Genomic DNA, 27,988 nt, shown 5'->3' with positions numbered 1-27,988 from the left:
AATGGCGTAGACTCGTTTATGAATATTAACATCTCATGTATATTAAACACAAACCCTGCCGCATCACACTAGGGGCGTAATTTCCCCGACGGAGACCCGAAGACAAGCCCCAGTGTGGCCAAATCTAATCCCCTGTGCGCGGAGTGATGGCGGTCAGAGAGCTGAGATCAGATCACGGGGCGTGGGCTCGGACTGAGCCCCGGCGGAAAGATCATTGATTCAACAACTCCGTTAAATTCACTTGGTTACGTTTGGAGACTTGGAAAATGAATCGCGGAAAGTCGGGTGATCCGACGCTTATTGAAATGGACCGGACCGCTTGGTCCAACGGCGGCGGTGGTGAGTGTCCGCCACACTAATGCCTTTACACTAATATGGGTGTGTTTGAACATGTCTGGCTACTAATATAATTCGCTATTATTTAAAAAAGTGTACTTATTCCATCGCTTTTTATTTAAACGCTCTTACTTTAAGTTACAAACACGAGAGATAAACAGAAATACGCACGGCTCGCAACTTTCAATGTGATCTTATAACGACCTTAAAGTTAAAAAAGTTGAAACAAACTGTAATCCTTCATGGGATGTTTTTGTTTGACTGCAGTAATTATGATACATGTCAATATTTACAGTCAGATCCTGTTACATTGTCAGTGACGTTCAATGTTTGGACTTTTTCAAAGCAAGTTATTATTTATGTTTAGTTTCTACGAATAAACTATGTAAGTAATATAATATCATGTATTGTTAAGTTAATAACTATGTTTTAATATGTGAGCTGTTAAGTTGGCCAATGTTGTGTATAGCCTGGACATGAAGTTCAGAGAGATGACATCTAAATTGTACAGTGCAGCCGAATTGCTTGTGAGTCATCAGCTTCGCCTTTAAAACCCCCTTGATAGCCTTTCAACCTTAAAATGGTCACCTACTTTCACTTAGTCATGCCATCTCAATGTAGTTTAAATGCCAACTTGCTAAGATCATGGGCTCGAGTCCCAGTGAACACGCACTACTAAAATGTCACTTGAATGCACAAGCTTTTTACGAAGGATCTGTTACATGTGTAAATGTGCACTGCAGCACTCGTAGCTTATTTTGCTTTTGAAACATTGCGACTAGACCTCCTGACCTGGGCTATATGTGCTCAAGCGGGATAGAGTATCACACACAATATATTTAAAGTCTGTCTAACTTCATAAATCGGGTCTGTGTTAAAAGATGAAACATGGAATAAGGAATTGGTCCTCATAACTGTTTCAGGGTGCTTTAAAGATAAAAATTAACTAAACTGGTTTGTCATGTGCGGTGCTGCCTCTGACTGGTTTGTATATTGCTGAGTCTGACTACAGATTTCCAAATAAGCCGACAAAGGCTTGGATAAACTCTCCTGTACATGTCCAGTAAGGTCAACTTCATAAACACTTCAATGCATTTCTTTATTTACAAATGATATCTTCAAAGAATATTGTCCACGGTGTCACATCTCAAAGGTTTTGTAATCATGGGTATATTCATGTGCTTGACATTCAACAAACCACAAAATGGACCGTGCCTTGTGTTTCCTGTGTCGGCAAATATTTCTCACTTCTAGTTTTTGATGCCAGGGTATAAAATATTGGACACATGCATGCATTTTTATTATCCTGTGTGAGGGATATGATCTGGCATACTTGGACGTCGATTATGTCACATTCAGATAATTAAATTCAGAATTGGTGAAATATTATGGCGATTATAATACGATGGCGATTTCCATCTGCTTATTCCCATTTCCGATCTTCTTGTTTTTTTTATATCCCTGCTTGTAATAGTTGTATATGACATATGTATATTCTGTATTTATCAGATTTTTTTTATGTATATATTTTTATTCTGTGTTAGTGTTATCTGTATGCACCAAGGGTCTGAGAGTAACGCAATTTCAATCCTCTATATGTATGTACTGTACATGTGGCAGATTTGACAATAGAGCAGACTTCGACTTTGACTTTGATTGTTAATCTGAAAGTGTATATAACATATTTTTATAACAGTTAGATAATACAAACTACAGCATGCTTTTATTGGCTTGGTGGTTGTAAAATGACAGTATGAGAGGTTCGAAACCATTGCAAATACCATTATATCATTTTGAGGTTCCTTTACGTCCATTATTTTGACATTTTAAGACTAGTAGGAAAACATGAATGTTTCTAACATCCGACGAAAGGTACACAACACTGATTTCCTGAGTAGCTGTCACACCTGCAGTATAGTGTAATGTTAGATGTGTAATGAAGGTTTCGGACGTATTGAAGACTGCTTCGATGCTTTGCTTCTGTTAGAAAAGTCTAATTCTGTCTCAGTTTAGGACTTCAGGGAGTTCACTGCGGTTTCTAAGACACCCAACACACACATGAGCTTGGCCTAGGGGAAATTAGCCTGAAAGGGCTCTGAAAAGAAACCTTTCTAGTATTCCAACTGTATGGAGCTGTTTTGGCATACAGTGAGTGTTTGGCATTATCTAACATAGTAAATACACATCCCTGTGGAAAACAACAACATATGCGGGTTAGGTAGGTTTTAAAGCATGGTAGCTGGTTTGATTTGGTTTAAGATGGTCAAGCTGGTCTGGAGCTGGTTTAAGCTGGTCCTAAACCAGCTCAGGACAAGCTCTTGAACATCTTAAACCAGCAAATGACCATCTTAAACCAGCACAAACCAGCTAGCATGCTTCAAAACCTACCTTACCCGCAAAGCTGATACATTTAATCTTTCACAACTGTGAGTGTGTGTACCCGTCATTTGTATTCAGGTCTTTCTGTTGTGAACATTTACGTTTGCTATTAGCAAACTTTTATTAATGTGGCTATAGTATGTGCAGGTATTTATGAATCTAAACGATGTAGACTAAAGCTTATTGTTGACATTAAATGCTTATTGTCAGATTGCCATCGTAATACTTTTTGTTTTGCCCACCACTGCATGGTGTTACATCTATATACACTGATTTGGTGTTGATTCAATAGTCAGTGTTACGGAAGTTCACAATGTTTATATTTACTGTAATTGCTGTAAGCATGTTTGCAACCTTTCTCGACTTTTATCGCAAGAATAGAAAAAGGCTGTTGACTTTGGTTATTCGTTCCGTAAGGGATAATGCACACTGCTAACTTACTTGCCACATGAGTCAAAAACTGGACATGAAATGTGAATTTGAAATATTTTATTAGCTAATTTTTACCGAATGCAGAACTAAAGCGAGGAAAATCCATTTACTTTCAGGTTTATGGTAATAAACGACGTTTTTAATGTGTATTATTATTTTAAGAGGTTGTTATCTGGGAATAACAAACCTGCAAATGTCGGGACTGGCCAATCAGAATCAAGCATTAAAACCAGCGTTGTAATAATTAAGGATGACACACTTGACAAGCAACACTGACTTTGTGAATGTTACCAGTTTGGCCAATGGCTGACAGAGAACTCCATTATTGTCACACTTAAACGTGATTTATCTCAAATTTTGATAAAAATGCTTACATTTATTTCACAATTGCTTGCTTCTTCAGAAGCAGCTAAAATGGGAACAGTTTGCTAAGTACTTAAAATGTCACGTGTCTATATATTAACACTTCTTGTTTTCTTATCTTCTCCAGAGGAAAACAACGGCTTCCACACGAGTTCGGATAAGGAATCATTTCAACTTGAAAGCGCTGTGGTAAAATCTCTTACGCATTTTAAGCAGCTTTAGCAGCATTATTTATTTGTTTGGTCGTACAATGAAACCTTGAGGGGATGAAATGTTTTTCACTTCTAAGCCATCTGACTGACCCTACTGTATGTAATACCCCGAATATCATAAGGAACCCCCTAGCAACCACCTTGTAGGTCAGCTGGTGATGCTAAATGGGTTTATTACATAAGTTAGTTGTGAGTTGCTTAAAAATGCTGTATTGTTCAATATGAAAACTTACAGTGTGAATGGTGGGGTTTTCAAAGAAGTGCTTTTGTTATGGCGATGACACGATGTATGTTGTCACAGGTCAGTGCTTTAATTTAGGGATGTTTATGTGTTTATTATTGCTGTGTTAATATTCCTGCAATGGAAAGGTGCATTTGAAGCACAATGGATCGGTCAAGTTTGTTTGACACAGGTGCTCATTGATGATGACACATTCATTCAAATCAGCTCACCATTCAACCATTCGCGGCCATTCGGTTTGCATATGAAAAATTTGCTGTACCTGTTTCCTACCAAACCTTTTGTGGTTTTGTTACTCGCAGTTTTAGTTGACATTGTTTTGTGCCCCAATCACTTTCTTCTAGAGAAATTTGTATGTAGGTTTGAGGAATAGTCTATGATTTCCTCTTTTTTCAACGCGAAACCATGTGACTTTCTTTGCTGGTTTTGCATTGTTATATAGGCTACATAAAGTGAACAGGGACTGGGGCTGTCACGGTCCAAAAGGAAAAAAAGCACTATTACAATTCTCTGTATGAGTTGTGTGCCATATTTCATGTTTCCCGAAGCCTTATTTTTGTGAGGAATGAACTTGTAACCACTGGTTCTCGTGTGTCTTCAAACAAGTCACATTGACAGCCTCCAGTCACTGTGATTTGGATAAACATATATATTGCATATACATATTCTGCCAATATGGTACACCTACTTTTGTGTTCTGTGGAAGGTCATAGAGGTTTTGAATAACCTGAGGGTGATTACATCATGACAGATTTTTTTGGGGGGTGAACTTCCCCTTTAATCTATCTCATATCCGCGCACCACTACGAATTTAGCTGATGTCATCAAGAATGACCGTTCACTTTATGTTTCCATTTATCTGTCCTTCACCCTTCTGTGCATTTGCTCTCTTGTGTTTTTATGGTTTTACTTTTCTCCAACTAGTTTGATTTCAGGTAACTAATTCATGTTACCACGCTCTAGCACTCGCGTCTGTGCCATCCGCCCTGCTCTCCACTCCATTTTTTCTGTGTCTCTCTTTCTGTCTGTTTAGTCCACGTTGAGTGTTGTCTCTGAGTGCACAAGCATTGCGTCTGTTTGCTCAAGTCATTCTTCAGTGATTGGGTGTGAACAGTGTGAGAAAGAAAACACTGAACCACAGCAACACCTCGGCAGCTTTATGGGGGTAAGATAGGACCGTATGTGTGTGTACTGTGTCATAAAAGGGCCCATATGTCAAAAGAATGAACTGAGTGCATGAGCCTCATTTAAACGTACAAAAGGTTAACTGCTTTGCAAGCATGAGTCTGTTGTGTGAATCTGATAAAAAAAACACTCTGTCATGGGGTGAATTTGTTAACTGGATTGTTAAATAGATATATAATAAAATATAGTAAGCGCAACTGGTGTATAGACGCACACACACACACACCCAAAGTTAATTTCTGTGTACTGCGTTTGGTTATAATGTGACAATTTATTTTTATTTAATGTACATTATTATTACTTTACATTAATATTGTATTGTATATTAATTGTATTGAATTAAATGAAAACTAGTCTGCAGTTATAGATTCTCTGCGGATGTTCCGGAAGTTAAGTTTGGGCCATATAACGTTTGTTATCGCTGAAATGTCAATAAGCTAACCTAGCACTCCAATTGGGTATATACACAAGTGACGATGATGTACTTCCGCTAAAATCTCTGCCTGCTAGGTCACTTCCGCTCTCATAGCACTAAGAGGATTTTTCAGCACTACAAGGGAAGATGTGCTGTCGGTTCGCCGAAATTGTAACGTTTTCTAACCAAAAACATCTTTATCAGTTAGTGCTATGAGAGCGGAAGTGACCTAGCCGGCATAGATTTTAGCGTAAGTACATCATCGATACTTGTGCACATACCCTACCGGGTAACTGTTTGCTATGAAATGTTTGTTTCACATATAGCTTTGATTGTATACTATCATATGACATATATCATTTCTATTCCGTATTCAGCACCTATTCTATTCAGTATGTATGAATAGTGCAGGGGATAAGATAAATGCGACTATTATTAATATGACTCCTTTAAACCCATATTAAAAAAACACACTTAGGCTTTATGTATTTATTTTCCTCTTGTATTTCCTGCAGAGATTAACATTAAACATTGTTCACTCAAAACCGGCGTGTTTGCATGTTCAGAATGGCTTCTGTTTCGTAGAGGCAGATAGATGGGCGTTCACTGGGATGTAGAGAGAAAACGGTGCCATGCAAATCAATAAATGTGTTTCCCTGAAACTCGATGAACAGAATTAAAAAGATCGCTGTTGCAACTTGCTTGAATCATGTCATTATCAGATAGAGATGAGTTGAGTTGACCGTCACTGAAGGATTCTCAAATGAATGATGTACATTTACACACGTTTGCCTCGCACGGTATTGATCAAAGGGTTGGCATGGACTGCTGTGTGTTTCTTTGTTTGTTAGTCTAGAGTATTTACCACTGTCTATATCTCACCGTGCTCAATTTATCCACAGATATGGAGGAAGAGAGACTTGTTTCTGAAGTATCGCTCCCGGGTACGACACGGTAAAGAGGGCTGAGTTTGTGAACTGTGACCATGCATGTGTGCCTGGCTTGGATATCAGAACTTTATTACGTCATCGTAAAAGTATCTTCAATGTTTATCAGAGATCACTGCCTAAGATAAAAGAAAGCTCCCCGAACACCCTAGCAACTGCATAGCAACATGACTATGGCTCATGTCAAATCCAACTTGTCTTGGTCAGTGGGAACTGCGTCACAATAATACCACCATCAATTGTTTACAAAAATTGCAGATAAAAATTATGTTGTTTGTTTGGTGTCTTCCTTGCTTTGACGTCTCAACTTTGGAAAATATCAAGTTGAAGTGACTTATAAAGAACGTTAGATTGAATTTAAAAACGTAAGGCAGCAACGAAATGATTTACACCGTATTAGTTCCTCTAGTTGACTCTTAGACTTCAGTGTAAATTTATGCTTAAAAAGCCACAACTGTTTCGACTTTCCCTCTATGAAAATAAATCTCTATATGTAAAAAAGAAGCACTGTGTTCATTAACCTTGTTTTTTTTAGTCTATAATTGTGTCACATTTCAAGATTATATATCTGTATTTGAGCAGATGCACTTTGTGGCTAAAGGCCTTTGTAGATCTTTACATCCCTGCCTTATTTCTTTGACCATACATATACTTAAGCTATATATAAGTGCATGGGCTTATGGCGATGATAGACCACCTCTGCACATATGCATCATCTCTAATGTGTAATTATGGAAAATGAAAGAGAGAGGAGAGTCATAGTGAAAGAACAGCAGATGCTCTACCATGTCCAACACACTGCCTGCTTACAGTAAATAGACCTCATTTAAAGAAAATAGGTTTGCTCAGCAGTTATTACAAGTTTGCATGTGAGATTTCTTTTTTTGCTCGGATCAGGCTACTTAGATGCTGAATTTTAACCCTGCACTCTGATTCTCATTCTCTTTTACTTGTAATTCATTATCTGGGGAAGTGGTATTTGCATACTGTATCTATGCAATGTTTTGACGGCAGATCTGTAAATGGGTCGTACACTTGACATGCAAATTACGCCAGCGTGGACATTGCTGTGGAAAGTTTTACTGCTCTTTCGTGGCTCAGTAGACTGAGGTATTAAAATGTGAGCTGTTTGTGAGATGGACATAAATGGCACCTCACAAAGTAGCGTCTTTTGGTGGGTTTTGATCACTCTTGAAAGCAGGCTTGATAAAGCTAGTTGGAAAATATCTATACACGGTACTTGGAAGAAGGAGGGGGACACAACTACAAGCCACAATGTCATCACAGCAATCCCCCACAATACCCTAACCCATTCATATTGAAAGTGCCATTGTTTGGATATCACATTATCAGTCATGACATGATAAAGCGACTGGCGATAATCTAATATGTCAAAGAGCTTTCACTCACAAAAAGGCAATTGCCGATTTTGAATCTCATTTGGAGAGAGAGCGGTCAAAGTTGAATCATGTCTGTTTGAAACTGCAGGTTTATTGCTATATGTGTATTGACATACACAGGTAATACATACATACAATCAGTAGTTTTTTTTCCAAGGCATATCAGATGTTCAGTTCTTTCAGGTCTATAATTACTTGTGTTTGCTAAAGGCAAACGTTGTTATGGCTCATGGATTTGAACAGACCCTTCATCCAGATTATTAAACTTAAGTCCCACCGTGTCCATCATATGTAAGACAATGTCATTATGTGGGCTGTTCAGGAGCGGTGTGCATTACATTACTTCTCCTAGCTTGATTTTCACCTTAGAAACAGCATAACAATGGACTTAAACAAACAGAACACCTTAGCGACCACCCAGAACACATATGCAACCAAACAACAATGCACTTGTACACCCAGAACATCTTAGCAAACCACCAGCGCACCCTAGCAAAGCAACCACTTAGCAAGTCACTAAAAGACACAAAACCACGATTTCAACCACATCAAAATGAGTAACTTCAACATTATAACAACACCCTAGCAACCACATAGCAATGTACTTAAAACACAGAACACCCTAGCAACCACATAGCAATGCACTTAAAACACAGAACACCTTAGCAACCACATACCAGTTTCCTGAGAACCAACAACAACAATATCAACACCTTAGGAACCAATTGAACACCTTAGCAACCACCCAAAATGCACATAAACACCAAGAACACATAGCAACCACAAGACAATTTACCTACACACACAGAACACCTTAGCGATCACAAAACAATTTTCTAATTTTAAATACAGCAGTATAACATGATTCTAGCAACCATCCAGAACACCATAGCAGCCATATAGCAATTTTCTGGTAACCAACCACAACAGCAGAACATCACCTTAACAACCATCAAAGGCAAGCTTTAGACACATTTCATGATAATCAGGTCAACTTTTTACAATTTGTATTGTATCAAAACAGCTGTACGAAAATGAACAAAACATCCCTGGAAAATAATACGAAATTGAGAAAAGTAAAAAAATTACATACATTTACGAATACTTTCACCTAAAGGATTACTAGGAACACCATACTAATACTGTGTTTGACCCCCTTTCGCCTTCAGAAATGCCTTAATTCTACGTGGCATTGATTCAACAAGGTGCTGAAAGCATTCTTTAGAAATGTTGGCCCATATTGATAGGATAGTGTGGTGAGGAAGGCGGGACGAGAGCCGTGACGCGGGGCCGGTGGCGTGAGTGATAAGTGGAAGCAGCTGTGCGCGCACCGGTCCCGCATCTTATCACGGAGGAGATTGGGAGCTTAAAAGGATGTTCGGCAGGACTGTTGACAAGAGAGGACCGGGCCCGGACATGTGTTAAGTGTGTGTATGTTTTATGGCCGGCAGTCTACCGTGAGGTGGCTGTCGGTCAGTTACTTCAGTGTTTATTGTTTATTTAATTAAAGTTTTATTGTTGGAATGTTCGCCGGTTCCCGCCTCCTTCCTTCCCTTCTATGGATCTTTATTACAGATAGTATCTTGCAGTTGATGGAGATTTATGGGATGAACATTCAGGGCACGAAGCTCCCATTCCACCACATCCCAAAGATGCTCTATTGGGTTGAGATCTGGTGACTGTGGGGGCTATTTTAGTACAGTGAACTCATTGTCATGTTCAAGAAACCAATTTGAAATGATTCAAGTTTTGTGACATGGTGCATTATCCTGCTGGAAGTAGCCATCAGAGGATGGGTACATGGTGGTCATAAAGGGATGGACATGGTCAGAAACAATGCTTAGGTAGGCCGTGGCATTTAAACGATGGCCAATTGGCACTAAGGGGCCTAAAGTGTGCCAAGAAAACATCCCCCACACCATTACACCACCACCACCAGCCTGCACAGTGGTAACAAGGCACGATGGATCCATGTTCTCATTCTGTTTACACCAAATTCTGAATCTACCATCTGAATGTCTCAATATAATTTTGGTGAGCTCGTGTAAATTATAGCCTATTTTTCCTATTTGTAGTGGAGATGAGTTGTACCCGGTGTGGTCTTCTGCTGTTGTAGCCCATCCGCCTCAAGGTTGTGCGTGTTGTGGCTTCACAAATGCTTTGCTGCATACCTCGGTTGTAACGAGTGGATATTTCAGTCAAAGTCGCTCTTCTATCAGCTTGAATCAGTCGACCCATTCTCCTCTGACCTCTAGCATCAACAAGGCATTTTCACCCACAGGACTGCCGCATACTGGATGTTTTTCCCTTTTCACACCATTCTTTGTAAACCCTAGAAATGGTTGTGCATGAAAATCCCAGTAAGTGAGCAGATTGTGAAATACTCAGACCGGCACGTCTGGCACCAACAACCATGCCACGCTCAAAATGGCTTAAATCACCTTTCTTTCCCATTCTGACATTCAGTTTGGAGTTCAGGAGATTGTCTTGACCAGGACCACACCCCTAAATGCATTGAAGCAACTGCCATGTGATTGGTTGATTTAGATAATTGAATTAATGAGAAATTGAACAGGTGTTCCTAATAACCTTTTAGGTGAGTGTATGTACTGTATATACATACTGTGTACACGCATATATAGATTTAATATATACTGTGTTACATAGTACAAAACATGGTTTTATTGCCATTCTTATAAAAGTTTAGCGAGGGATATCAACAAAGTGAATCGAGAATTTGCTAGTAATACAAAGTGCTTTGGATTATGGGAGATCAAACATAAAGCAGCAAACTGAAAACCAAACAATAATTTGTACTACATAAAGGGTCAAAAACTAAAATAATAAATGATGCAGTGCAGTCAGTAATATGTAGTGCCAATTTCTTTCTTCTGAAAATTGCTGATGTAGTTATCTTATCAGGATGATGTCATCATCACTGCAGGCATGAGGGACTCCCCTCATCCTCCCTCCTGTCTCTCTCTCTTTGCTCTCTGTTAATGACTGGGTGTGTATCCTGAAGGAGGGCAGCTTTAATCCAATATGCGTGCGCGTGTGTTTACGTATGCATGTGTCCGGTTCTGGGCTTTGTGAGGGAGGTGGTCTTGGCCGCCTCAAGAGATTTCCGAGTGCCGAATGATGCAGCACTTGATCAGCGGATTGGAGGTAAAGCGTTTCTCCGTTTCTCTCGCCTGAATGTATGTGGAAGGTAGGAGACCCGGCCATTCTATAGATAGCAATAGCATTTAGTAAAGGATGGTAGCGTGCAGTATGCAGTTGTGTACTGCAGAAAGAGCTTGTTGTTATCTTCCGGCAGTCGTCAGGAATTTCCATGTTTTGTTTGCAGGATGAGCGTAAGAAAATCAGTGGCGTTTGGTGAAACCTCAGCAGGGCTGGTCACATTTCAGGATGTTGTAGTGAGAGCTCTGAGAGACGTGGCTAGTTCTCGGTCTCTGGCTGTATTTGTTTGTGTTACTCAGTGTGTGTAAGTTATTTTTAGTTGTCAGAGAGCAGCTGCGGACTCTTACAGGCCAGACAGTTCCCGTTCAGAGGCTATTTCTCTTCTGAGCAACTATTTATCTTTGAACAATGTTTGTGTCCGCATAGAATAACTCAACTTTTCATAGAGCTCATGTGGGGTCAGAGTTGTTCTGCAGGGCGTGGACTGTTAAATAAGGTTGAAATATAATTCAGTAAGAAAAGTGTTTGACGCTACAGGAAAGATCATGAGATCTGAAGGGCGAACGGATCATCCTTACACTAGGGGGAAGCAAATACATTTCTGGATCTTTCAATCCTTCGACATTTAAAGGAACAGTTCATCCAAAAAAGGGAAGCATAACATTTTAAAGAATCTTTACATTGCGTATCTTACAAACAATGACGGTTTATGTGACGCCACTCTAAAAAGTCATGGTCATAGTGAGTTGTCCTTACACAGAAATGAGTGTGAAGATTATTCTGCAAAAACATTAGACAGGTGAATGGATGAATAAATCTTATAATTGATCATTACTGAAATAATGCTGGACCGTCGCTCTGGCCTGCTTTTGCACTCATTTTGTTTTGTTGATGCAGAATGTTGCCTGTGGTTAACAGATGATGTGCTTGCATGTGTGGAGGTGATTCTTGCAGTACTACCTTTGAAAAAATAACTCATTCAAATTGTGCTGGTTAATATTTATATATTTATACTCAGAATACAAAAACAATTTGTAAAATTGTTTATTATTTTTGCACACATCTAGCAATTAAAAGCATGAACTTTATAAAGTGTCTTTTTCCCAAGAACTGAAATGCAGTAGGTTGTTGATCCGGGTTGTTTTGTTTATTGTATGCTATAACCTGTGTGTTTGTTTGCGTTGTGTGTACAGGTGGATAAACAGCACCAGAGCAAGGACTCTGTGTACTTCAGAGATGGTGTACGGAGGATAGATTTTGTTCTTTCATACATCGATGACAAGGATGAAGTGAAGAAAGTGGTGCGTCATTTATTTTGTTGCTGCATTGTGTAAGAAAATGAAGGGAACAGTTAATAACCAAAACAAAGCTAATATTGCTTAACCTTAGTTGCTTTACTATAAAACATCATTTTGAAAGTTGTGCCTTTTTTTTAACTGTTAGGAATTAACTACATACATTTTTGGACACGTTTTGGCTAAATTAATAAGATATTTTGGTTTCCCTAAAATCTTATTATTTTGGGTTTGTATTCAAGGGATTCACCTGCATTGTTTTTGCTACCTAGTTTAAATTCAGGTTCAATTCAGCAAATGAATTTGAAATTTAATTAAATTCAGTTTCGATTAGAAATAGCACAACCCTGTAGTCAACTCTCATGTTATACCAATGTTGTGCCGTCTCACAGCAGTTGTCAGTGTCAAGTCAAATATCAGACACACAATAAATTCCTATATGCAGTGTTAATTAACCAGGCAAACAGTGCAAAACAGTATGTAAACGGTGGCGAGGAACCCAAAACTCCATTGGGGGAGAAAAAAAACCTCAGAGGGAAACCAGGCCTAACCAGGGATTCCAAATCTGCAAAATCTGGCAAAAGCTGCAGCCTCTGCACAAGCTCGACAGTGCTTGCACAACAAGGCAAAATAAAAAAAAAAGTTAGATTTAAAATGATCATTAATAATCTAATAGCGACTGAAGTTTTGTAGAGTCGCCACGTCCTTCGTCCAGCATTTGTCAGGTCTGGGTATGGATTGCACCCTGCCCGCTCCTGTAACCTTGGACTGAATCCTGCCCGCTCTGGTAACCTTGGAACAATGAGACAAGACTGGCTGAGAGTAGAGTACTGTTCTGCACTCTTTGTGTGAAGGACTATAATACGTGAGAAGTTCTCAAGGCTTTATAGGTAATAAGCAAGATTTTAAAGTTTATGCGATGCTTTATAGGTAACCAGTGCAAGGTTGACAGAACCGGGCTAATATGCTCATACTTTTTTGTACCGTAAGAACTCGCGCTGCCGCATTTTGGACCAGTTGGAGTTTTTGTAATAGCGCATTAGAGTAATCTAGTCTTGATGTCATAAAGGCATGTATAAGCTTCTCTGCATCTGATGGTGACAGCATATGACGTAGTTTAGATATATTTTTAAGATGGAAAAAAACAATTTTACAGGTGTTGGCGACCTGGTTCTCAGATGACAGAGTACTATCGAATATAAAGCCATGATTCTAAGCTGAAGATGAGGGTTTTATGGAAGATCCATCATCCATCACTTTTTTAGATCGACTATGCATTCCACTATTCGATTGAATTGCTGTGTTTCATGAGGCTTCGAGGAAATATAAAGTTGCGTATCATCAGCATAACAGTGAAAGCTTACTCCGTGTCGCTTTATTATATCTCCTAGAGGTAGCATGTATAATGCGAAGAGCATAGGCCCTAAGTCTGAGCCCTATGGTACACCGTACTGGACTTTCGATTTGCGTGATACATCATTGTTTATTGCTACATATTGAAAACGGTCGCATAAATAAGATCTAAGCCATTTCAAAGCTATTTCCTTAATACCGACATCATTTTCGAGTCTATGTAGGAGCATGCTGTGGTCAATGGTGTCGAATGCAGCACTAAGATCTAGCAGCACCAATAAGGAGTGTGTCATATGTAAAAGTTATGTACACATACAGGTAATAATATTACCAGAGGATTGTGATTTATAGTTATTATTTAAACCCTCTTCACTGAAGCGCATGTTAGTGAGATCAGTCCCAGATTTGTTGTTGATCTTCATACAGGAGCGAAGGAAGGAGTTTGAAAGTAACTTACAGACAGCCGGACTTGAGCTGGAGACTGAAGACAAATCTGTAAGTCAAAACATCTGACGTCACAAGTGTCACCCCATTAGAACATATTTGCCTTAAACAAATACAGACTTCTTTATATGATTTATAACCAAAGCTTGCTAGTGACTATAAATCAGAAGCAATGTGTATGTCCACTAGAGGGCAGTGTACTTCAGAATATGTTTCTTAACCATGTGAATGCTTGCTATTGTTTGCGCAAAGATTTCTATCATTTACCTGATTTTTTTCTTCCGTGGAGAAATGCAGAGGTGTATGATTTAAAGAAGCTCAAGTATTACAACCAAAACACAACACACAACTAGCTCAATAACAGATGTGTTCTTGTCTATTTCATGCTCGTATCATTCCAGGAGTCAGAAGATGGAAAGACATTTTTCTTAAAGATCCACGTTCCCTGGGAGGTGCTGGCAACTTACGCAGACGTTCTGAAAATCAAAGTGCCTTTTAAAGCCAATGATATTCCAGAAAAAAAAGAAGCGCCCATGAGCTGGCTCTTTACACCCATTCATCTCCCTGAAAATGTGATGCACCCGGAGCCCGATTATTTCACCTACACATTCGACAAGAGCAAGATCGACTTTTTTCTCATCGATGATAAAGACACCTTCTTCCCTCCGTCCACACGGAACAGGATTGTAAGATATTTTTTTGACATTCGAAATACCACGTATGCATTTTAAACAAATGAGCAGGAGGGCTGCCGTTACACTCTTGCTTTATTCTCTTCTCTGTGTAGGTGTATTACATCCTTTCCCGATGTCCTTACAGTAAAGAAGACAAAGTGAAGAAGGGCATTAAGAGGTTGCTGAACAACGGCACCTATATAGCTGCCTTCCCGCTACATGACGTAAGTTTATCACGCAGGCGGTTAAACCTGTCAGTTTGTGTATTTGTCTCTAAAGAGTGGAAACGATGGGAATTGTCAGATCCATCAGTAATGCAATACCGTGTGTGTGTGTGTGTGTAGTGTAGGTACTGGACCAGGTCTCGGGATCCAAACTGTGAGAGTGAACGCTATGAACTGTACAAATTCTGGGCAAGTTTCAGTCGCTTTTACAAAGAGCAGCCGCTCAACCTCATACGGTGAGACCAATAACACTATTATAAATTCATATTTGTAAACGTCTGCTGTTGTTTAGTATTTATCTCAAAACATTACATTTATATTTGCATTTGCACACCTTTTATTATTTGATTTTATTTACATTGTTATCTGTTTTTACATAAATTAACGTTTATTGTAAGAGGAAAACAAACATAATATTTATTAAAAGCACAATTCCCACAAATTTCCAGAAAGTGAATGCATGGAAAATGTATTTTGTTGTTTTTAGATAAAATCACACATCGATGAAACAAAAGCAATGTGAATAATGTTCTACTTTTACCACAGGAAATATTATGGAGAGAAGATCGGCATCTACTTTGCTTGGCTGGGCTTTTACACAGAGATGCTGTTTTACGCCGCACTTGTCGGTCTGCTCTGTTTCATCTATGGTTTGGCCTCATTTGACGAAAATGTCTGGAGGTGAGAATAAAGGTGTAAAAACGTTTAAAAAGTCACAGTATGCCATTGTTTAAAGTATAATTTTTACCGCACTACAAACTGGTTTATGCATTCGATAAAGCAGAGGTTTCCAAATCTGTCCTAGAGGACCTCTAGTACATTCTCTGTGATATATCACGAAAGGTACTTTCATGACTGGCATGTTAAAGGATCGTTCCGAGCCCAAGGGCTCATAACTGCCCTCTTCAAAGGGCCCTTCGAAGTGAAGGATTTCCAAGGGTGCAACTGATGGACACTTTGCGTGCTCATGATTCTTTGTGTCGACGGCGCCTCCTTATGGGCGCGGGATGATGATGCAGAAGGGCACTTCAAGAAACAGTTGTTTGGTCCCCTACACCCTTTAATCATTCGGAGCTCTCACTCCATAGGATAAACCATTCGAAGGGCTTAGGGCATAGCGTCTTTATCATCACAACCTGATTCAACTCATCGGCTCTTTAGTAGAGACTCCAAGGCCTGAATGTGCAGGACTAGGGGTCATTCAGGACAGATAATAAAGCATGCAAAGAGATCATTTCATGACAGATATTTCCCAACACACTACATTAAGCCTGCATTGAATAAAACGATGCATGTTTTTTGCTGCAGTAAGGAGATTTGCAATGAGACCATCGGCGGGCAGATCATCATGTGTCCTCTCTGTGATAAAAAGTGTGGCTACTGGAAGCTCAGCTCAACGTGTAATTCATCATGGGTGGGTGCCGTTTCAATGTAACGTGTAACACCAGTGATGAAGGTTCTACTTTGTTTTTGATAAACTTCTTTTCTGAAATGTATTTCAGCAATCATATCTGTTTGACAATACGGCCACGGTGTTCTTTGCAATATTCATGGGAATATGGGGTAAGTAGAGAACGTTGTGATTTCGCCTTGTCCCCCTAAGAGGTCTTGACAATCTGATGGATTGTCTGATTTTAACAGGATTCCCATGGGTCAAGGAATTTCTGGAATATCACAGAATCTTAAAAGGTCTATTCCAGACATTGAAAATCATGGAATTTAATGTATTTTTTGTCGAAGTCGTGGAACATCAGGGATTTTTGTTTGTCATTTTTAATTTTAGTTTGCATTTATGGTTTTTAACACATTTTTTTGTTTTGTTGTTATGGTTATCTTCGGCGCCATTTTATTCCCTTCCCCCTTGGCACCTGCCAATCACTTAAGTCAAACACAGTCACCTGTACCTCTTAACTAAGACAAAATGGCAGGAAAAATTTACATTTGGTTAAAAAAGACCTGGTTGCATTCATTATAGGTCATGCAAATTCAGCTTTTTAGTCAGGGAAAAGTCAGGGAGTTTTGGTATAGAGTGGGAACCCTGTTTATATCATTCTATTAGAATAGTTTAATTGTTTTGCGCTCTTAAATCCCCTCGGCTTGACATAATAAGATTGTATAGACTCAGATCATGTCACCAGTACCTGTGTTGGATTAGTTCAAGGTCTTTCTTATTTCTTCATAGGCCCAGACAAACAATTCTGTTTTTAAATGTCTAATGATACTCTAACTCCCCCTGGTGGTAAAAGTGAACCCATCTCTGAAATCTGTGACATAATAGGTTACAAGCATGATTTGGAAAATACATAAATGTGTTTAATAACATAATTGTGTAATGTTTGTTGCGCGTCAGTGACTCTGTTCCTGGAGTTCTGGAAGCGGCGTCAGGCGCGGTTGGAGTACGAGTGGGATCTGGTGGACATGGAGGAAGAACAGCAGCACATGCAGCTCAGACCGGAGTACGAGCTCAAATGCACACAGAGCCGGGTCAACCGAGTCACCCAGGTAAACCTGAAACAGTGACTTCGTCCAAGAATCTTTCACTTCATGTCATTTTACCAAATATAAATAACAGCAACATTTGATATATCGGGAATATCAGGAACAAGTTCTTTTATTGTATTGATGTATGGATTGCTATTGACTTTTTTCTTTCATTCTACAGAGAATCATCAAAGAACCATTTGCTAATATATATTCTTGCCATCAGGGTTTTTCTTAAAGTGCAGGCTAAAGGCTTCTCTGAACGTACTTGTTTGTCAAACTTATATTGCAGCTGTTTTTGGATTCTAAATTTTGCATTTGTCAAAAAACACTTTTTTTTAGATAATTTTTTTCACGTTCATAGTCAATTTAAATTTACATGTTTATTAGACCGGTCAAAACATTATAGCCTATCCAGATCCAGTGAGGTGGCCATAGTGGTTAGGTAACCAAAGGTCGCCTGTACTTTGCGACTGCTGTTCACACTTTTAGCGGACCGAAAACATAATTCCGAGTTATGTAGTCATGTTAGCCGAGTTGAGAAACTACATCCCATTTATTTCGGCTCTGCTCCTGTCCTGTAGAAACAGGAGTTGGTTCTATACCAGACATCAGCTGATAAAGCAGGCAGGTTCATCCTGTGCTGGACCACTGTTGTCTTGTGGGTAAGGCTGGCGTAGGAGGACGAGATATTGGTTTGCTGTGTTCGTGTGGCATTAGTGACCTGCCTGCAGTGTGATCGCAGCTTTAAAAGACGGCAGATGTAGAATTTTGTATGTAGAGACGGCAGACGACTCACGGAGAGTCCCGGTTGACAAGTGTGGATACTAGTCCGATTCTAGACTAGGACTCCTGTCCCAGGTGTGTGGTGGTGGTCGCTCATGTTCCCTGCTTTGCTTGCTTGCTTTGTAGGAGATGGAACCTTATTTTCCCGCAACAAGCCGGTGTGCACGCTCAGTTATGTCTGGGGTCACCGTCCTTTTCTGGGTGAGCATCAAAACTGTTACATTTATATTTCCTTTTACATTAACATCCTACGTATAAACACAACAAGTGATGTTCGGTGGTATATATTTTCTTGATTTATTTGCTAAACATTGTTTGTCAATGGAGAATACAGGATAGCAAGTAGCTCTGTCCAAAACGTAGTGAGCTGCCCAATAACAGATTTAAAAGCGTATTGGGCAGTGTTAGGGACGCTTTCACAGAGAAAGTTATTCTATAATACATTGCGACAAGCTTAGTAGAAAAATAAATTCAAGATGGTGAAGAGTTGAAGAAAATACAGATTTTAAATATGATAATTCATATTTTCATATTGTAAATGAAATGTACATCAGAGGTCCACCAGCGGTGGACAGTACTCAAGTATTTTTACTTAAATACACTTTTACTTTGGAAATGATTAAGCATATACTGTAATATAATCGTTTCTACGCCACTACGTGTTTCTTTTTATATTTAAAGGGTAGTTAATCCAAAAATCAACCTTTTTTTATGTATTACTCACCTAGATGACGTTCTTCACATTATAAGACCTCCTGCTGTCTTAGATAATTCTCATGAAAATGTTCCTCTGTCAAGGTCCAGAAAAGTACGAAAGACATTGTTAAAATGCGCCATCTGATCATAGCGGTACAAATGAATTTACTCTTCTCTTCACTGTGAGTCGTTCACAAGGACGCGTGCGCAAAAAACCTTGTACTTTCTCACTTTTACTCAAGTCAAATGTTTATGTGAAAAACAGAAGTACTAGAGGCTTGATATACTTTATTTATTTATATGCTTAAAAGATATATTTATGAAATGAAGTGCAGTAAAGTACATTCAAGTTAAATTTTTAAAGCACATTTCTCTAATGTAAAAAATGCAGATACTTGTCAATGCACTTGAGAAAAATCTTAGTACTGGTAACTTGAAAACCATTTAAATATATATAAAATGCAGTTTGTGATTCTCATTATACAAATTATTGCACATTCATATCCTCTTGCAACATTTAAACACTCAACACTCTTAAAATTGTTGGGTCTTTGTTCACTTATAAGTTTATTTTTTGCTGATGCCTAAACAGTGTTGTCGATCCGTCGCTTATAATATATATGAGCTTCTATAGTGGATGAAGGCAACTCGCTTCATTTTGGAACAGAGATATCATACTGTATACAGATATTAATAGACAAACAGTAGTGTTGTAAAACATCTCTGTTCAACTCATGATGAAGTATAAATAAGTCACTGGACTGTACGGAAACAGCTCTGGACATCCTAAATCAGTAAGTTGGTGATGCATGTGTTTAGCTGCATGTAGTGTTTTAGTGTTTTGCCCTAGAGAGCTTGTTTGTAGTTTTCGTCGTAGTTAACAGTATTTTATGACAAATTATATATATTTTCCTAATTAAGCACATTCAGTGTTTTTGGGAATGACATGCTTCTCATCCCGAAACCCAGATCTGTCTGATCATCGCCAGTATAATCGGAGTGATAGCGTACCGTCTGGCAGTGTTTGCTGCCTTCGCCAGCATCATGAAGGACAGCCCCACCAATAAGCTGGACGTAGTTGGGTCATTAATCACACCTCAGTTCGCTACATCTGTGACCGCTTCCTGCATCAACTTCGTCATCATCATGATTCTGAACTACCTGTACGAACGGGTGGCCATTTGGATAACTGACATGGGTAAGATTCCTCTGTTTTTACCCCTCTCACACTTTATACATTTGCTTTGCAGTCATTGAAAATCTGAAACTAAATTCTATTACCTTTCAAAATACGGCCAGTGGAAACACATACTTTTCGTAAAAACTCCCATATATGCTTGTAAAATGTAAATGTAAATGTATATATATATATATATATATATATATATATATATATATATGTGTATATATATATATATATATATATATATATTGCAAAAAAAAAACATGTTTTTTTCACGCAATTTGATAAAGGAATATTTTAACTTAACTGCACTTAAACATTGTCTAAATTGTCACATGATCATTCTTTTAAAGGAGAGGTCTGATGGAATTTCGCTTCTTTAAATTAAGTTAGTCAGTTGTATAGCTGTTTGAGCATAAACAACATCTGCCAAGTCGCAACACTCAAAGTTCACAGAAAATTAAGATTTTTTTAAATTACTTTTTATAGAAAATGTTCCTGGGTTAATGACATCATAAACCCCAAAATGTACATTGACCCTGCCCCCTGTAACACGTATAGGGCAATGGGCGGGGCATCTCAACGCACACACTAAGCGGTAGACCAATCACACTAGACCTGCTCAGCTTGACCAATCAGACTTCATAGAACCTGGAACTCACCAGCCTTTTTTCTGAGAATCGAGTTGACGGTGTAAAACACGGGTGAAATATGTAATATATTAAGCATTTTTTAAAATCTAAACATGAACACCTATTGTTTAGCACATTATAAACATAATAAAGATTTTAAAATATAGATGGTATGGTTGAGCTCGATTTCTTATCGCACTTTCTCACAGTAGGTGGCGGTATGCACCGACCATAAAACCAAAAGAAGAATAGGTTTACATTTCAGTCACTTAATATCCTATTTTTTATCGACATTTAGAAATTATCACATAATATTGAAATGGAAACTTTTCTACTTATTAAGAAGACACTTACCCTTGCTAAAAGCCAGTGTGATTTTTGTGCTGGGATTTACTATTATAGTATGTTATTGTTTTCACAGAGGTTCCGAAAACTCACCTGGAGTATGAGAACAAGTTGACGGTGAAGATGTTTCTCTTCCAGTTTGTCAACTACTATTCATCCTGTTTCTACGTCGCCTTTTTCAAGGGCAAATTTGTGGGTTACCCTGGTGATTACGAGTACATGTTCAGCAAGTGGAGCGGCCTGAGAAATGAAGAGGTAAATCTCAGCCATCTTACTTATCTAACAGCAACTTTAACTCAAATGTATGTAAATAATAATAAAAATATATGAATGTTTTGTTTCCAGTGTGAGCCTGGCGGTTGTCTGATTGAGTTAACCACTCAGTTAGTAATAGTCATGACAGGGAAACAGGTGTGGGGGAACATACAGGAAGCACTCGTACCGTAAGTTTCACTCCATAATTGTATTTATCTTCATCCCTATGTATTGAAGGATCTGGATGCGTGTACTTTTATTAGTAGTATAAAACAGCTGACAGTAAAGCACAGACATAAGCTGTGGACAATGCTACAGAGAACGTATCTTTATGTGTGCGTTATAGTTGGCTGCGTAACTGGTGGGTGAGCAGGAATGCCCGGAATCACCCGGAGAGTCTGTACAGCCGCTGGGAACAGGATAATGACCTCCAGTGTATGGGTCAGCTCGGACTCTTCTACGAGTACCTGGAGATGGGTGAGTACTTTCTCAGCTATAAGATTTTTACTTGTGCAAAACTGCACATGTTAAATTATTTGATAAAACATGCAGAAAGAATGTTGCAGTAACACAGTTTGACAGACAGAGGGTGCAATAGTTTAATTCCTACAGGCATTTCAATTCAATAATGTCATTTATGTGAACAATAGAGCTGAAAGGTACTAATAGATCTGTTCCTCTCTTGCAGTTATCCAGTTTGGCTTCATCACTCTGTTTGTGGCATCTTTTCCTCTGGCTCCGCTGCTTGCTCTCATTAATAACATGGTGGAGGTGCGAGTGGACGCTTGGAAATTCACCACTCAGTTCCGCAGGCCCGTGGCTGCCAAAGCTCACAGCATCGGTGCATGGGAGGAGATCCTCAACATGATCGCCGTTTTCTCAGTGGTCACCAACGTGAGTCATGCATTGAGATATTATGACACGTGTTATACCGCAGCATTTTAAATGCTTATGTAGTTCCAGGTTTGTTGTTCACATTACAAGAAGACTGCCTTGATTTTTCAGTACAGTTAAATTGGCTTTAAAAGTCATTTCAGCTTTGTATCGCAATCGGTAAAGCATGCACTACTAAAGCCAGGGTCAAAAGGACAGATCCAACATTTCTTGAAATGCGTAGGCTGCGTGTCATGCATAGAGTCAATAATGTCCATCATTAATTTAAATGTAAGTCTTTCATTAATCTGGTCATGGACAGATTTTACGGTTAATGTGAACTCGCGCATCTTACATTTCAGGCCTTCATTGTGTCGTTCACATCCGACATGATCCCACGGCTGGTGTATCTGTACACGTATAGCCCGGGATCTGATTTAACCATGGAAGGATACATCAACAACAGCCTCTCAGTCTTCAACATCTCAGAGTTCCGACCCGAAAACCGCCCGGAGGACGGAGAGAACCCCGAATGGTTCAACAGCCTTAATGTGACCACATGCAGGTCTGTCCGTCGCTCTTTAGGTTTCCGTTTAGAACATATGTTTATGGTAATATGACCTGATATGTAATAAACTTTATGCGGATACCGTAGGTACCCTGACTACCGGTACCCACCGGGTCATGAGAAACAGTACAAGCACACCATGCAGTTTTGGCACATTCTCGCTGCCAAAATGGCATTTATCATCATCATGGAGGTATGGGATATTCAACTTGTCTCTAAGTATAACTTGAAATGTGTATATAATTGGTAGCTGTTTGTTAACCCTTGTGCATCCATTTAAAAACCTCACACTTTGGCTGAAAATGGACAAACATGATCATAAAAATATTATATATACATATTTTCTCACCCTTTAATGACTTATATTCACTAGAATCAGATCGTATCATAACTATCAAACATTCATTCATTTTTAGAATTTAAACCCTTTAAATACCAGTTTGTTTCCATGGTGACCCTGATTTTTATTTTCATTACAGTCTTGGATATTTTCATACTTAACAACAACATTATCGTTACTGCATTATTATTTTTTGAGCAGTGTCATATTTTCGAAAAAGAAAACACACTAAGGTTCAAAATAGATAAAAAGAATCATAAAATGATTATATATTAAATTTTTTCAAATTTTTCTAGCTTTAATGTTTTAACCAGATCCTTTCCAGATCAGAGTTTTAACCTTGTTTGTTTACATAATGCCACATCTATTGTGCCTTCATGGTGAAACCGTACCGAGGGTCTTCTGAACTTCTACATCAAAATCAAGTTCACCTTTTATCTCAATTAAAAATTCATAATAATAAAAACAAGCCACACTTTGACATCTGTACTAACACAAACACAGTTAGAGCACAAAAGATACAATGAATGGACAAAAAAAGATTTAAGGCCTCACTTAATGTGTGAATGGGGTCCGTGTGACCCTTGTTTTTTTTATAGAGTACGTAACATTGGATTTTTAAGGTCCTGTTTTGGTTTAAGGTGTTCGTATGTTATTACAATACAGATAGTTCTCCGCTCAGTTCTTGAAGTAAATACTTTGAGAGTTAATAGATTCAACACTTAAAATAGCCAAGATCATAGCTACTGTAGATAAACAAACTGTAATACCCCAGAAATAACGGTCCATGTTAACGAAAGTGTTATTTGCATTAACTAAACAGACATAAGGTACACAAATATTTATTTAAGTTAAGACAAAAAGAAATAGTCACACTTTCAGGTTGTGATTCGGTGGAGCTAACAGGTCCATATAAAGTTAGTATAGTCATTTTACATCCTGCAGTTAACGCGCCGACATTATTGAAGCAATCTTCGGTGAACTGAGTTAAACCCTGGGGTTATGCTCCTTTGGTGTCATGTGAAAAATGAATTGTAACCATTGTTTCCTCAGAAGTGGTAGTTTAAATAAGACTACGTTTCACAACACAGAAAACAGGTTCTAGACATGATGCACACGCATCACGAACAAGCGACAGTGTTTGGGGGAGGAGAGTGAAGTTTTGCGGCAGTTCCAGCGAAACGTAGGCGAGGACTATTTCTAGTGACGTAGATACGCGGCGGTTAGAGACTCAGACGTCTCGTTTGCTTGCTCCCTTTTTTACAAGCCAAAACCTTTGTTATTCATTAACCTTCGGACTTACAACTTGGCGGACTGCTTACTTTCAAACAAATGTAATTTCCCTGATCTAATGTTATTTACTCTTTAAACATTATCTAATTGTCATTTAAATTATTGCTGGGGGTAAAAGGGCCTGTTTATATTTATTGTTATACATTCATTTATTTATGTATAATCAAAAATGATTTCATTTGCTTGCAGCATGTGGTGTTTGTGGTGAAGTTCTTTGTGGCCTGGCTGATCCCTGACGTGCCGTCGGAAGTGAAAGCTCGTATAAAGCGCGAGCGCTACCTGATTCAGGAGTATCTGCACAACTACGAGCTGGAAAAACTCAAAGTCCAGCTCAGCCAGAACAGGCAGAACACTGAAGAGTGTACATGTCCCACCACAGCCGCCCCACTTGTGAACCATGAGGTGTTTTCTGACTGTTTGCCCTAACACCTAGAAAAACAAACCACAACACACTACAATCTCGAGACCAATGCGAGAGTCTGAAATCACCATGCTTGCTTTACCCCACTAGTCCATCATAACATTTTCATCACAGTGTTGACTCATAAGGCTGCTTGATTTATTTATTTTCAGTCATGTGACCTCCATAAGCCCACCCTCATGAAAGGGCCCCTTCTTAGAACCAAGTCTTCCCAATAGTGATTGATAAACCTGAAGTTGTAACATAAAATAAGTGATGAAGTTAAAGTCAGATTTAAAATACATATCGACATATCTAAAGCCATATGACTTCAGCTGTGACTTGCTTGCTGAAAACACGATCTATGCAGTCTCAATCCTTGTTTTTGTTTGATTTTCCTTTCAACGTTCTCTGCTGGTGTGGCCATTTTCTGGCCTTATATGACACTACAAAGATAAAGTGTGAGCTGTTTTTCTGGTAAACACTTTGTCAAGGCCAGACAGCTAAGAGGCGAATCTCATTAAAGCATTTCTAGTGTCAGTCTAAAATCAAAAGAACTAAAAAGGTAAGAAACTGCATAAAGAAAATGTATTGTGTTTGGGACTGAATTTTATTGTTGTTATGCACTTTGTTCCCTAAACAACACACTAACACAACAGTAATTTGCTAATTGTTAACAGTAGTAAATGCATTAGCTGACATTAGCTAATAATTAACAATTTAGTGTTTTAATATTTATTAATCCCTGTCAAATTTAGTTCATGCGAGTACAGTTATTCGTGTTAATGGTGCATTAACTAATGTAAACAGTAGTCAGGTTTCCATGCAAACGTGATCCGAATATTTTTTGCAAAAACAGGAAAAAAAATCGAATACGTTTCCATCGGATTCCTCGAGCGATGTAACAGCTGTATTGGTAACCTAGTAACCTACAGTAAATAAAAGACGTGTGATAGAAAATGGAAACTTCTTACGATTGGGCAAGTTATAAATATACTAGCAGTGCAGCTTGCATTCACCAAATGCAATGGAAAGACAACTTCAGCCTTGCCGCCATCTTCTGCTCCGGGGCCGTGGGTTTAATGTTAGCTATGCAGGATTTGTTCAGCGAATGCCTTTCCATCTCCCATTATTCGCATTAATACTTTTTCGCAAAAATGATAAAGCACTTCAAGCGAGCGTAAAAACTTTTTTAACGAATTCGAAATTTTGTGTTTTCATCACTCATTTCTGATGCGAAGCATCAAAATTTGAATAAAACCCTGATGGAAACCCACTTAGGGAAACGTTTGATTTGAATTATGTAGTCTCTAATGAACACGAACTAACATTAATAAATGCATTAGTATTAGTATTGTTCATTTTTAGTTCATTTCAGCTAATGCATTAACTAATTGTTAACAAATAGCACCTTATGGTAAAGTGATACCAAAAATGCTAAAGATTCTCATTACTGCAACCCAAAACCGTGAATTCTCATTACCGTAATGCAGAAACAGTAGAACCTCATTACCATCACAGGACAACATGAGGTTCACTATCATTATTCTCAGCATCATCACAAAATGAAAGAATCAGAGGAATTCACATTAAACAATAATATGTCCAATAGTTTAAGTGAAAAAGAATCCTTGCCAGGTTTTGTGAGATTCAGCTTTAGAGAATGTAAGCTTCTGTATGAGGATTTAGTTGTTCTGAATGACTTCAAGCAACCAAAGCTAAAATGCCTTTAAACCTTCTTACATCTGCATGAATGTTTGACATTTTTTAAAATAGATTAAGATATCAATATTCAACTGAAGTTTAAACACATCTGTTTACTGTTTGTTTAGAATTCATTTACAAAGAAATGTAGATTATATAGATGAGGAGGGCCTATCTGCAAAATATTTTAAGTTATTACCGTACAAACTGTAGTAAATTCTCTCTTTTCATTTATATAAAAAACTGCCACGAAAGATTTAGCAGTGTTATTTCATATTTGTTTTCTTGCCAGAAATATAATTTAAAATGAAGCTCTATACCAAATATGAGTACGTACAGTACATATGCACATTAAACGTTATACTTATTATTTTACAGAGCTGATTGTTACAGGCAATCAACTCATTGAACCTTTAAAACAACCAATAAGAATATATATTATCAAAGCCAAAGTGCTAATGCTTATAACGTGCCTTTGTTCTCTGAATAGGAAGTCCAGGTGGAGTGTTCAATCATTTTACCTTCCTTTCCATTTCATTTACTGTGTCGTCCTGGTGAGAGAAGGACAAAGCCACTGTGACACATTTTTTCTTAGGTTATTTGCACAATGCACTTGTTGTCTCATCACAATCCTCAGTGTTATGAAGCAGATTATGTGAATATGCAGTTGTATAAAATAATAAGTTTAGGCTGGCTGTATATTTGGATCATGCCTTTATCATTTCATTCGACATTGGCCTAAAAGATTAACAAAATTAGAACGGAAAATGCAAATGAGGACCATAAAAAGTTACGATCGGTTTGAAGTGTAATGATGGAAGAAATCTGCATCTATTTTGCTTTTATTTTTGACGTGAATGGTTAAATTGGAAATCATATTTGATCTAAATGTTTTTTCCAACCTCTGGTTGTAATATGAAGAATTGAATCATTGTTTTCTCATTTCAAGAACCGCTATTTATAGAAATGTATGCTGTCTGAATAGTTCACTATAGACCTTGACAATCTGGAAGCTGTGCTGTAAGGTATAATAATCCATCCTTTAGTTTAGGAAGGTCATCGCATGACCTTATCATTTCAGTTAAATGTTGAATTTCTGAACATATTCTTGATGATCAAAAGTGTTTATGCCTTAACCTTATTTGATTGAATTAACTTTAATAATAATATTTTATAGGTTTTTTTTATTCTGAATTTGACATGGTTAGCATGGTTATCTAGAATATGTATTTGAATTTGTGTGTGTGTTTTTCTGCATTGCTCTTATGTACTCGGAAATCTACTACATTTTTTCAAACTTTGTGCAACCCATTGTCACCCAAATAAACTACAATATAAACAGTTGTACCTTC

The 27,988-nt window shown here is 38.2% G+C and overlaps 1 protein-coding gene across 2 annotated transcripts; it reads left to right on the top strand.

Moving 5' to 3' along the window:
• Positions 1–70: 70 nt before the first annotated feature.
• Positions 71–27,988, top strand: ano5a (anoctamin 5a). Of its 2 annotated transcripts, XM_079449694.1 has the most exons (20): positions 71–339; positions 3,638–3,699; positions 12,284–12,391; positions 14,165–14,233; positions 14,584–14,868; positions 14,970–15,080; positions 15,201–15,316; positions 15,627–15,761; positions 16,389–16,494; positions 16,583–16,643; positions 17,431–17,582; positions 18,474–18,548; positions 20,013–20,241; positions 21,280–21,458; positions 21,549–21,646; positions 21,805–21,935; positions 22,147–22,352; positions 22,694–22,896; positions 22,987–23,092; positions 24,722–27,988. In XM_079449694.1, the coding sequence occupies exons 1-20, from the start codon at positions 267–269 to the stop codon at positions 24,956–24,958; spliced, it is 2,742 nt and encodes a 913-aa protein (XP_079305820.1). In that variant the 5' UTR covers positions 71–266; the 3' UTR covers positions 24,959–27,988. The 2 variants fall into 2 exon arrangements, with proteins under 2 accessions (XP_079305820.1, XP_079305821.1); XM_079449695.1 differs by lacking the exons at positions 71–339; positions 3,638–3,699 and adding an exon at positions 10,906–11,075.

The sequence above is a fragment of the Barbatula barbatula genome, assembly GCF_947034865.1.
Source record: "Barbatula barbatula genome assembly, chromosome: 25".
In the NCBI taxonomy this organism is placed as follows: Eukaryota; Metazoa; Chordata; class Actinopteri; order Cypriniformes; family Nemacheilidae; genus Barbatula; species Barbatula barbatula.
The sequence above is the reverse complement of the archived record's forward strand: the minus strand, read 5'-3'. Positions and strand labels throughout refer to the sequence as shown.

Coding starts and splice junctions, on each gene's coding strand:
- ano5a (XM_079449694.1), top strand. CDS start 267: ATGAATCGCGGAAAGTCGGGTGATCCGACGCTTATTGAAATGGACCGG. Junction 340..3,637: donor TTGGTCCAACGGCGGCGGTG/GTGAGTGTCCGC, acceptor TATCTTCTCCAG/AGGAAAACAACGGCTTCCAC. Junction 23,093..24,721: donor CATTTATCATCATCATGGAG/GTATGGGATATT, acceptor ATTTGCTTGCAG/CATGTGGTGTTTGTGGTGAA.